The 13,314-nt window shown below is 28.7% G+C and overlaps 2 protein-coding genes across 2 annotated transcripts; both read right to left on the reverse strand.

The window, feature by feature from the left end:
* Positions 1-10,233: 10,233 nt before the first annotated feature.
* LOC113856517 (calcium-binding protein KRP1-like) lies at positions 10,234-12,354 on the reverse strand. The gene has a single exon (XM_027488358.1). It carries the CDS (start codon positions 12,135-12,137, stop codon positions 11,781-11,783), a length of 357 nt encoding a protein of 118 aa, XP_027344159.1. The 5' UTR covers positions 12,138-12,354; the 3' UTR covers positions 10,234-11,780.
* On the reverse strand, positions 10,379-10,960 carry LOC113855474 (G-type lectin S-receptor-like serine/threonine-protein kinase At4g27290). Its single transcript, XM_027487121.1, has one exon. It carries the CDS (start codon positions 10,958-10,960, stop codon positions 10,379-10,381), a length of 582 nt encoding a protein of 193 aa, XP_027342922.1.
* Positions 12,355-13,314: the final 960 nt, after the last annotated feature.

Consider the following 13,314-nt stretch of genomic DNA (forward strand, 5'->3'; position numbering starts at 1 on the left):
TTTTCTTTAAAAAAAGATTTATTATTATAAATTCAGGATTATGGTTAACATTTTCAATAATTTATATGGACAAGTAAAAATAATGATTAGTATTATCTTGAACTTTTATATAGACAAATAAATAAAAATAAAAGTTTATTTTTTCTAAGCACATAAATAAAAATAGAGATAATATTACTTAACTCCTTATTATATCATTCGAGTTTATTAATTAATATTATCTTAAGTCAAGATAAAACTTGCATCCGTATTAAAAGCCATAAAATTATTAGGAGGAGAATCCATTGAATTATGTTGACGACTCTGCAAAATAAATTAATTAAGCAAACAATGGACATATATATGTTAAGAAAGAAACATTTCAAAGGATAGGAGCAAATAAAAAATCATTTTTATTAATAAAGAAACAAATTCAATCTCATATATGAAGAGACGAGACAAATTCTAGGGTTCAAGTATAAAAGTAATCACAGAAACAATGAAATGAGTCTTCATCTCCATTATTACAAAGTACAACATCGTTCAGAAACATTTACACAAGAGTTTGCCAAATTTGGGTTAATTTGTCTATGGCCTTGTGGATGCTGTCATGGGCTCAACAGCTCTGACAATACCTAACAACCACTTCTCCCACCACAGTGAGGTAATATTTAATGTCACTTTTTTGCATTGAAACTAACTCCTTTATTTTCTTCTTCAAACCTTATATGCTTTCTTCACAAATTCATTTAAACGAGTTTTTCAGTTTTTTTTTTTTATTTTGTATGATTTGTTTAAATAAATTTTGTCCGGACAGTCCATTTTCTGTCCTAATAAGAAAGAATCTAGAACCTTCCACCGGTTAACAATTAAGAAAAAAGAACGAAAATCACACGACTTTTAGAATAATTTATATAAATAAAACTATTAGCTAAGGAATAAAATATAAAAATTAATTAGAATAAAGTTAAAATTTTAAGTATATGTTGTTAAAATTGTGAATTTAAAAAATACTAAATTCTTAATTTTATCTCTAATATAAAAAGTCAAATATTTTTAGTTTACAAAATTTTAAAAATATCATATTAATTTTTGACTTTTTTATTTATTAGATGTTTTAATCATTAGATCTAGAAATATTAAGAGAAAGTAATAGAATATTAATATGTTACGTTAAGTGACATATATGATTGATTACATGAAAAAAAAAGATATATAATATAATATATATTTTTATTTTATATTATTTTTTAAAATTGTTACTCGTCAAATATTATAGTCTCTAATATTATCGCCACAAGACATTTTAGTCTATAATTCTTAAAATATTTTATCTACTCATCTTTCTTTTTATTTTTACTCCATCATTATAAATTATCTTTACTGATTTTATTTGTATTTTTTGCTCGCGACAAAGTCATTGCCTAGTAATATTATTAATTATCAATATTCTGATTGATGCTGGTCTCTAAGTTCCAAATGAGAATTTTACAAGATACTTAGAATTGAAGTCTTTAATTTTTCAATATTCTTCGCATTATTTTTTTTCCAATTAACAATACAAGAACAACTTAGGTCATATAACATAGAATCTATCAGTTACCTCTAATTTTGTTAATATTAGTAAGAAGACATTGTCAAAAGAATATCACCTCGTCAGTCGCTAAAACCATAACCAAGGATACGTAAACTGAGTTAGAATTCTCTTAGCGAAAGGGCAAGAGGGCCTTAGAGAACAAGTGGATTTTCAAGGTGAAACAAGACAGTAATTCTACATCTCCGAGGTACAAAGCCAGATTAGTGGTGAAATGTTTCAGACAGAGAAAGGGTGTTATTTTAATGAGATTTTTTCACCTATGGTGAAGATGTCATCCATCAGAACAATGCTAAGTTTAGCTGCTACTTTTGATGTGGAGGTTGAACAAATGGATGTGAAGACAACTTTCCTTCATGGTAATTTGGAGGAAAAGATCAATATGAAACAACCTGATGGTTTTCTTGTTGAAGACAAGGTAGACTATGTGTGCAGGTTGAGAAAGAGTTTATATGATTTAAAGCAGGCTCCGAGACAATGGTACAAGAAGTTTGAGTCCTTTATGCTTGATCAAGGCTACAAGAAGACTACTTCTGACCATTGTGTCTTTGTTCAGAAGTTTCATTATGATAACTTCATTATCCTGTTATTGTATGTTGATGGCATGCTTATTATTGGAAAAAATGTTTCCAGGATTGACAGGTTAAAGAAGCAACTAAGTGAGTCATTTGCCATGAAAGACATGGGAGCTGCTAAAAAGATTCTTGGTATAAGAATCACTCGTGATAGGAAAGAGAAGAAACTTTGGCTATCGCAGGAGCACTACATTGAGAAGGTGTTACAGAGATTCCAAATGAAAAATGCTAAAGTTGTGAGCACTCCTCTTGCGGCTCATTTTAAGCTGAGTGTTAATCAAAGTCCTTCAAATGAAGCTGAGAAGACAGATATGAGCAGAGTTCCTTATGCATCTGCAGTGGGTAGTCTGATGTATGCAATGGTATGTACAAGACCAGATATTGCACATGTTGTTGGTACAGTCAGTAGATTTATGTCAAATCCAGGTAGAGAGCATTGGAATGTTGTGAAATAGATTTTGAGGTATCTTCGTGGTACTAATGGTTTGAGGCTTTATTTTGGAGGTGATAAACCTACTTCAGTAGGTTACTCAGACTCATATGGCTGGAGACATTGATTCCAGGAGGTCTATTTCAGGCTATATAATTAAATTTGCAAGGGGAGCTATAGCTTGGCAGTCAAGGCTACAAAAGTGTGTAGCGTTGTCTATCACAGAGGCAGAGTTCATTGCACTTATTGAAGCTTGCAAGGAGTTGCTATGGGTGAAGAAATTCTTGCAAGAGCTTGGTTTTGTGTAGGACAAATATTTGTTGTTCTGTGACAGTCAGAGTGCTATCCATCTTGGTAAGAACTCAACTTTCCATTCTAGATCCAAACATATTGATGTGAGGTATCATTGGATACGTGATGTTTTGGATGCTAAGCTGTTGGAGTTTGAGTACTACCAAGAGAGAAGTTTGAGTACTGTTGTGAGATCTCCAGATTAGCGGTCACCTCCACATAGTTGTGACGGGGGAGAATTGTTGGATTGAACTCCTAACTATGTGTCCAAAAAGTCCAAATTTTCAAGCTCATTTTTTTCACTTAATTGAGGGGAGTGAGAAATCAAAAAGAGTGGGTGAGAGAAGTCAAAATTGGAGTGCTTTTTCCCGCAGCATTTGGTATGGTGTATTTTGCAGAGAAACATTAAAAAGAGAGAAGGGAAGTGAGGGAAGAAAGAAGCTCCAGACCAGCTACTCCATTTCTATGATATCCGATTCGTTCACCGTTGGATCGGGCTGAAAATTTTACAGCAGGTTCGTAACACAGTATTCTTCGTTTTTAATGTTTGGATTATTATTTGGAGGTTTGAGGTTGGAGATATTGTCTTCGCACAAAAGCCCTAGTTTTTGGTGACTCTACACAGACCAGCCGCAGAGAAATCGTTATTTCTCTTTAATTAACTGTTGGATAGAGCTGAAACTTCGACAGCAGTTCCCAGACATATGGTTATTAGTTCTGACCATTGAGATCGTCGATTGGAGGTTTTGGCTAAGAGAAATTGTGTCTGAACATTAGCCTTATTTTGTGAGATATTCTCTCTTTGGTTCTTCATTGTAGGCTTTATTGCTTTGTTGATATTGGCTGGCTGTTTGCAAGAATTGTGCACTTGATTGAACACTCTTGTGCTCCTTATTTGATTATAGTAGAGCTTGATTGACTGGCTTAAGTCTGTGGATTTTTACTTCTCACATTGAGAGGGTTTTCTCACATAAATAATTCTCTATGTCCTTGTGTTTGTTGCTGTCATTTGTTATTGTTATTGCTCCTCATAGATTCTTGCAAGTTTGAGAAATTATTTCTGCTACTTACTTTAAATAATTGTGTTCTTATGTTTAGTTTTTTCCATCATAGCCTTTATGGTTCTATTGGTAGCTGCTGATGGAACAAAAACTCAAGCACTTGATGTTTGCCACTCAGATACTTCAGGCATGAACCATTATATGCTTGACCAACTTATGCAAGTTGATCCTGGAACTAATACTATTTGCCATTTCCTTGTCAACAAGGCCATTTTATGGATACCCAATCTAATGGTGGACAATGCCTATTGCACCAACATTGTTATTTAGTCCCTAATAGGTACATATGTACCTTAGTTAATTAGCATTGTGTATAAAAATAAATATTTAGAGTGTATGCTATATACCTTTTCTAGCTAGAGCTAGAATTGGACCTACCTCCGTGTTCTAGTAGTCCGGTATCCTACTGAAGCGCCATAGGCTATGTGTTGAATGTGACTTTATGTTGTGCTACAGTACTAATACAATAAATTTGCATCTGCTTCACGTTCTAATATCTTTATCGTATCATTGTATGTTTAGATTTACATTGTGACTTATAAGTGTAAATTTAATGCAAAAATTATAATTAACATACTTCATTTCACGTTAGAATGCATCTAAATTCACATTTATTTCAACACAACTAATTATTTTTGTGTTAGATTTATATTTGCAGGTTTTTTACTATGTTTTCTAGTACGTCTAATAAAACACTTATATAAAAATTTAAGTATAATATACTAATTTGTAAACAAATATTAATTATAGATATTACATGTGTATTTTAAATAAAAAATTAGTGGACGTGTTTAGAAAAAAATTAAAAATAATATCTCAAATGAAGAAAAAATATGAATTTTTAAAAAGATTAAAAACTTATATATTTAAGTAAAAAATATTATTTGAGGTTTAAGATCATATATATTGATTTTAAATGTTTAAAAATATTGTATTTTTATTAAAAATAATATTATATTCATGTATTATCAGTATAATAAATTATTTTTAATTTTTTTTCATATTTTTAACTGTTTAACCTCAACTTTAAAAATTAAAGTTAATAATTTTTTAACAGGTAAAGTTGTTACTTCTTCCATTTCTTAATATTTTAATGATTTTATTTTATTATTTGTATAAATATTATAAAATTAATGAATATTTAACATATTTTTATAATTTTACTTTTAATAATTAGCCTAATGAATACAAATATAATAAAAAAGCAAAGCAATAATTTTTATTAAATTTGAAAAATAATATTTTTTTAATTTCTATAATTAGCAAAGAGAACATTATCACTGGTCATGTTTTAATATTAATATCATGATAATAAGAATATTTTTGTAATAATTAGTACATTTTTAAATGTCTATTTATTATAATTAAGAAAATAATAATAATAATTTCTCATGAATAACAAAGAAAGGAAAATATAACATATTTAAAACTACATTTTATGTTTTAAAGTAACACTAACGTAATATATATAACTCATATCATTATTACCATAAATGTGAATCTATAATTATACAAGCATGATAAAAAAAATACTATTATTATTACATCATCAAAGCACATTGATCGTGGGACTGTGCTCTATTTTGGCACGAGTTAAAGTTCACATAAGTACTTAATAATTGGTACAGTAAGCATTATGGATTAGATGACTGAATTCGGTATCTATGTTTGCTTTGTTTGGATTAGTTGAATTTAAAGGAGAAAATATGAATGGATTAAAAATGGGTTGTGGTCGTAAAATATTATTTTTTAAGGCATTTTGTTTTATTCACTAATCTTTTTTACTATACTAAGTAAGTAAAAATAATTTTTTTATTTTTTTATTTTATCAATCCAAATAATTTTTAAGTTAGAATCTTTTACCTTCAAACTTTTTAATCTTAATTTTTTTTTCTCATGTCTAATCGGCTCATTTTATTGTATTGCCAATCAAAACGAGACATTTTTATCATTTCACTTTCAACCACGTCAAGTCACTTCGTATTTGTATCAGTCGTATTTGTAACAGTCCTATCAGTGAAAAATTATTAAGTTGGGATCATTTGGTTCAATCACTTATATCTTGGCACATGTTAAAAAAATTTAAAAATACATATATGTTGAATTTTTATTGATTGGGACTAGTCTTGGATTATGCCAAATTTTCAAAAAGAGCAATAAATCTAGTGTTTTTAGAAGACTTTTCTCAGGAAAAAACAAAAAGACTTTGCAGAAAGTTTATGATAATTTATTATGTTTATTACTTTCTTTCTTTAGGCTATTACTTGTGTAGTGCATTACGTGTGTAATGCCAACTTATTTTGGAAAAAAATATTGTCTTCAGGCACGTGTCTATATTTAGACTCATAATACAATATATTATTTTAATAAATAATTCTATTGATACAAAATGTTAATATATAAATTCTGGTCATTCAAATTCAGATTAAACTGAATAAAAAAAATTAATATATACCGTCATATTATTAGTGTTATCACACTGGATTATTTGTTAGTATACACCTCCTTCAAAGTCTTTACTAACAATTTGAATTTAGTTAGACAAAGACTATACATGAAAAAATTATTTTAATTTTGAAAAACTTATGTTCCTAAGCACATAAAATAGCAAAATGCATTTGCCTAAAATAAAGTTGAAATATATTTTAATTTAATTTTGAAACCAATTTCACTTAGAAATTAAAATTATTTTTTTTAATTTTAGTTTTTAGTCAAATAAAAAAAACACATTTAATCTATTTGCCTTTATCAAGAGACCTGTATGTGTTATCTTTATTTTTATTGTCATCACTTTTCTACTGTTATTCCCACCATTATCTCGACCACCACCTACCATACCGTACCATTATCTCAACTATCACTGATCATTACCCGATAATTGTTATCGGTACTATTACCATCGATTAATTATGTTTATCAATGTGACCACTGTTATCATTGCAATGCTATTATCACAAATATACATTACCAACTTTAACTATTTATCATCATTTTTGTCCATGTAATTTTGGCAGAAATTTTTGCAGTCTAAAATTTATTTAAACAAATTTTATTTTGTTTAAGTAATTTTGACAAAAAATAATTTTTATTTAAATTAAAAAATTTATTTAAGTAAATTTAATAAAAATATTTTTATTTCAACCAAAAAATTTACTTAATTTAAAATTATATTTTTTTTATAAAATTTTATCTTCTTTTTCTTTGAACTACATAAAATTTGAAAAAAAATTATTTTTTCATTAATAACTTTCTAGCTACCAAATATTCTTGTTTTTATTTTAAATATATTAGCTAATGTGCTACTTGTACTAAATATTAATAAAATAAAACTATTTAGAATTAAGTTAAATTGTTGAGAATAATAATAAAAATTACATGAATAATAACTTAAAGAAATTAATTAAAAAATATTTACAGTATAATATATTCTAAAACTCTTAAATTTTTATGGTATGATCATAAAATATAATTACATAATCTTGTACAATTTTTTTTTTAAATTTTTTGTAATTTAGAAAGAAAGAAGATAAAATTTTAAATTTTTTTACAATTTTAATTTAAATAAAAATTACTCTTCTATTAAATTTATTTAAACGAATTTGGACTGTATATTACAGTTCTTACTTAAACTGTAGAAGATCCAGATCCTTCATTAATAACTTGTAAGCATTATTTTTATTAGTGTTACTATAATCACAATTATTGTGGCACTACTATTACTACCCTAATTATTGTTACTCTTATAACTATCATTAATTGTCATTGTTATAATTATTATTTATGACTGTTATTATTATCAAGTCACAGCTATAAGTTACTATATTCATGGTTACTTGTAAGATGTCTTGTGCATATACTATTGTTATTATTATCGTTTTTTGTCTTATATGCCTTTAATAAATAAATTAAAATATGTAATATGTGATTTCTATGTTTTGAATTCAAATTTTGATATTAAAATTTAAAATTATTAAAATAAAAAAATTAAAATCATAAAACTAAAAACTAAAAACTAAAAGTAGATGTGATTCCATTATCAATTATACAACTTGTATTTATAGGATAGAAGATCATAGGACTTATCAGAGTCTAACAAACTAATAAAATACTAAGTAATTAATAAACAAAATGTAAACTAACGATTACTACTACGATTAAGCAAATAGTTAGTTGACCATTATGTTGAAGTTGATAATTATCCCTTTTAATAAATTTTTTTACAGTGAGTTTAATTTGGAAAAATGTTATTAATGTTCAACATGCATATGTGATACATGTTTTTAAGTTTTTCTTTTTTCAAATTTAAATTTACATGTTGATATGAGACTAAAATCTTTTTTTTATTTATCTAACTATCCTTTAATTAAAACAAAGCAACTCATTAAATTTTGATTATAAAAAGAATTAATTACATACACTTTTAGTCTCTCTAGTTTAGTCTTGAGAAAATTTTCATCCACATAATTTTTTTTATGTTTAATCCAACTAATAAGCATTAACTATTGTTTCATTACATGAAAATATTAACTTACTTAATTTTTTATTTTGTGACTTACACATCCAATGAGGTTAAAATTACCATTTGCATTGGGAAACTGTTGACTTTTCTTTCCACTTACTATTTCCAATAATAATATGTAAAAGCTAAATACATCATATTTGGTTGAGAATAATCTATGAATGGCATATTCAGGTCCCATATAACCCCTAAAAAATACTAATGAATTAATTTGACATTTAATTATTGTGTATTAAAATTTTATCATTATTAAATTACTTTCAACTAATTCTATTGATATTCTCTTCAATTTCATCATCTTCACGTATTTGTGTCAGTCCAAAATAAGATATTTTTAGGTTCAAATAGTTATCTAATAAAACATTACTTGCTTTGAGATCTCTATATATAATTCTCAATCTTGAATCTTTGATCAATTACACTTAAAATTTAAAAGCGTGTACACCAATTTAGAGATCTGTTTTGGTTAGAATCTGCAAAATTCATCAATTACGTGTTATTTTTAATCCATCATGAGTAATAAGCAATAAATGAAACTTTTTCATTTGATTATCTGTTAATTTTTTGAAAAGAAACTAACCAAAGAGAAAATAATCTAAGCTTTTGTTGAGTATGTTCTCATATACGAGTAATTTCTCGTCCCCTTGAATGGAACATCAAGGACATTAACAACATTTTGATGTTGAAGTTTGGCTCAAAATATAAGTTCATTCTTTAATTCCTTTAATCCTTGAAAAGATCTTTGGGATAGCCTCTTAACTGCTATCTCTTGTCCATTTGGTAGCATACCCTAAAACAAACATATTTGGTCAAATAAAAAAATTTACTTCAGTTTGATGAGTAAAATGAGTACCTAGGCTTGGTTCTCTATTATTTTTTATCAAGCTTGTTATCCGCTTACTTTGTATACAGGTCCAAATCCTCCTTCGCCAAGCTTCTTGTCATTTGAGAAGTCATTAGTGGCACGAGCTATTATAGCAAAGTCAAACGAAGCTAGCTACCAATCTTCTTTTCTTTCATCAAGGTGCTCTCTGTTTTGTCTCAAAGTAAAACAAATGAGCATAATTTTCTAAGACCCTATCCAGCAGAATATCCTTGTCCCTTTAATTTACATATTTCAGTTGAATTCACGGGAGGTCATTTGTTAATAATTCTAATATATTAAGACTTGTTTAGAGGGAGTGAGTCTTGTATCATGATAAGGTTGCTATCTTGTGACTTAAGAGTTAATTATAAGTAAAAAATAAGAGCTAGAAATGTAGACTTTTTATACTCTTCATAATTGGTCTATTTTTAAAAAGGATTAAAACATTTATCTTATAAATTGTGAAAGTTTCTCTTTTGATTGAACCATGAAAATATTTTATTTTAACTAATATATATATATATATATATATATATATATATATATATATGTCACTTTTTATTTCATTTTAAAAATTTACAAAAATAATATTTATAATTTTGTATATAAACCTCTAAAAGTAAGAAAGAAAGTAATATTTTCATAATTATTAATAAAAATAAAAAAATAAAACTTTTGCAAACCAAAACCCCCCAGCATTTCAAGGCAATGAAATTGGAAACATTCGAGAAAAGTCAAATGGGTTAGTAAAGGTTACCTCTAATTTTTCCTTAGTTCCTCCGGTGGAAGTAAGTGACTGGTAAAAATATCCCAATGATAAATGGAATGACACTCGTGATGAAAGCCATCTTTATCTTAAAAGTCATGTTTTGTGTCTTGTTTTGATTGACAAATAAAAGAAGTAAGAGTTAACAAAGCAAATATTAAACATCTAATTAAAGATATTCAGAAGAACAAATATGTATTTGAAATCAAACAACGGTTTGTCTGTACCTATTTCTGATGTAGCCATTCTAACATACAAATCCCGCGCAGGATATGAAATGTATTTCATATCAAATAGATCAATCAAACCAAATCACACATCCACTTCGTCCACCCGCGATATTTAAGTTTGCATAAGCAGTACAAGAACAAATTTGCCAGCATTTAGTCTTACATTCCTCAAGTGTCATACTTGCATCAACCAAATTTTTTCTGGTGTCAGGCAGCTTAATGCTATTAAGTTTGCGAAACCCATCTTTATTCTTCTCCCTACAACTCCAAGATCGGCTTTGCATGCACCCTTGTGTCCAATCCATTGTGTCCCAATCGTGGGGTGATTTTGGTCTGAATCCAAGTATGGAGTTGCACAGAGGGGCCTTATCCATGTCACAAATCCCAAATGAACCACAAAGATTGCAGTAGTCACATTTGTCTCCAGGAAAAATTGAATTAAGCCTCCAAGATTGTGCTTTTTCAATCCATGTATAGCCTAGGTGAGCATAATTTGGTTGGTACAAAACAACCCTTGTAATCGATGACTTATTCTTGGGGGGTGTATGTGTAGTACACTTCATCATTGTTGGACACAATCTTAAAGTCAAAAGGTAGAATGGTTGCCAATTCAGGAATGTCACCGAATTCATGGCCATCCCAAGGTCCATTACGGCAAAGTTCTACCGATCCTTTCCATATCATAAATTGAATTATAGGGTAACCTTCAAGTACCACACTCCCTGTGTAAGCATGGCCATGTATAGATTACATCTCAGGGGGTCACTTTTTTGTTTGTTTATTCCAAGTCATCATGCTTCAATCCTAGACAAATTGAAGCATGAATTAAAACAGAATAGAGGCATATAAAACGCATGGATAGATTCTGTGATTGCCTATTTTCCTAGATTCATAATATTGCCTCCGTGCTTCCTTAAATTCATGTTTGAAGGTTGAAGTAGTTGTTTCATTCAAGAAATGTTAAGAGCCATCAGTTAAATGCATATATGTGTGCAACTTCTAGAGGCTAATGCATCACAATATTTTAGAACAATATTTCAGCTTACGAATCTTAAAGATGAATACTGAGTAGTGACGAGTGGGGAAAAAAATGCATTTTGGTCTTTCGGTTTGTTCCAAGTCTTCTCCACTTTATTTAGCTTGTCTCTAAAGGTAGCCGATAATTTGGACTGAATCACAAGCAGTTCAGATTCAAGGTGGGAATAAGAAATGCATCCAATCATCAATTGTTTAGAACAGAAAAAAAATGGAAACAAACCAAACAAGTAAGGAATTGAGGTACAGATCCACATTTCATGGTTAACCAGCATTTGTTCATAATAATTGAATTAAACTAAAGACTATACAAGGAGGAAATATCAAATGAAGCACTTTTTCTATTTCATTTTTCTATTGTTTCCTTACAAGAGTATATGTGAAAATTGTCCAAAATGACAAATGAATCAAAAGGGAAGGAAAAGAAAAAGAATATTAGAAACAATCTTGGATTTCTTGTTGAAGGACTTGCTCCAACCACAACTTAGACCCCTCCATGAGTTCAGGGCTAAGTCTGAACATCAAGACACAAAACTCCAACTGATTGAGGGCCCCATCACCATCAAAGTCACCTTCCACAAGCATGGAGTGAAGATCCTCATCACTGAATTCCTGAAGGCCAAGCAATGCTGAATTTCTCTTGAGGCTCTCAAATGTGATGACCCCTTTACCAGAATCCATCAACAGATTAAACCCATTGCACAGTTCATCTATTAGGCCATCACCACCAAGCTTGTTGGCCATAACAGGCAAGAAATCTTGGAAGTGGGGTTGGGAGTTTGGTGTAGCCATAGTGAGGTATTGGGTAATAGAAAACAAAGACTACAAAGTGAGATATTGCTCAAAATGAGAGTGGATAATTGATGGGTTATTGAGAGTGATGAAAGGGGACATGTTTATATATAAAACTGAAGATTGAAGAGGGAAAAAGAGAGGAATTTTGGGTGGGTTTTTCCAAGAAGGAGATGGCATAGATTCATTGAAGACAACTAAGCAACAGATAAGGCACAAACTTGGTCAGACACACGTTTTACTTTCGACTTTGGAGTGGACTTTCTTAGGACTTTCGTAGAAGCTGTCATCAAAAGGGTAGAATCGTCCACTTAAAAATCTTGAAGTATGCATTTATGTCATGTGTGTATGTGTGAACTCTCTCATTTCAAGTTTCACAGTCTTGACAAGTCGAAGCTGGCTGTTGACTGCGACTGTGACAATTAATTATAGGTAACTAATAACAATAATAATATTAATAATTTAATAAAAATAGTTATTATATTTTAATAAAATAAATGTTTTTAATAAAAAGAATTATTTTTAAATGTTTAAATTCAGTTTTAAAAATTAAATTTAACAAAAACTTTATTGAATAATTTTAAATTTTATATTTCCTCTTATGTGGTCGGGTTATATGATATTGGTAGCCCAATGTTTTGTTAGGCAGATGAAAATGGACTGTGAAAGCCCATTAATTTTGTTATCAAAGCCATTTTGACCACGCAAAAGAGGCCTTTTAGCTATTAACATGGAGTTTTCAAACTGGGCCTCATTCTATTTGCAGTGGAAGAACATTAAAAATAAGGGAGTTGTTTTTTGAAATTTTTATACAACTCACTATTTTTTTTACTTAAAATGTCTTAAAAATAATTTAATTTAATTTTTCTTAATTTTCGTTTAATAGTCTTTTTGTCTTTTGAAATTTCAATTTTCCTTTCAATCGATATTTCATTTTTTTCTCCTCTACTTCTCCAAGTTTCTTTTCAGCGTATTTCAAGCATATAACTATGAGTATGTTCATTATTTTGAATATATTATAGATACCTTAATTTTTTTTAATAAAAAATGGCATTTTTTTAGCTCGGTTGATGTGACAACACTGACACTTTTCTTGAAATAGGTTTATAGAATTAATATTCTTTAAATAAGTTTTTTAAATTAGGTTTCAACAAATTTGAAAATAAATCTTTGAAAT

This window comes from Abrus precatorius, unplaced genomic scaffold (genome assembly GCF_003935025.1).
Source record: "Abrus precatorius isolate BTA unplaced genomic scaffold, Abrus_2018 Scaffold11, whole genome shotgun sequence".
Classification (NCBI taxonomy): Eukaryota; Viridiplantae; Streptophyta; class Magnoliopsida; order Fabales; family Fabaceae; genus Abrus; species Abrus precatorius.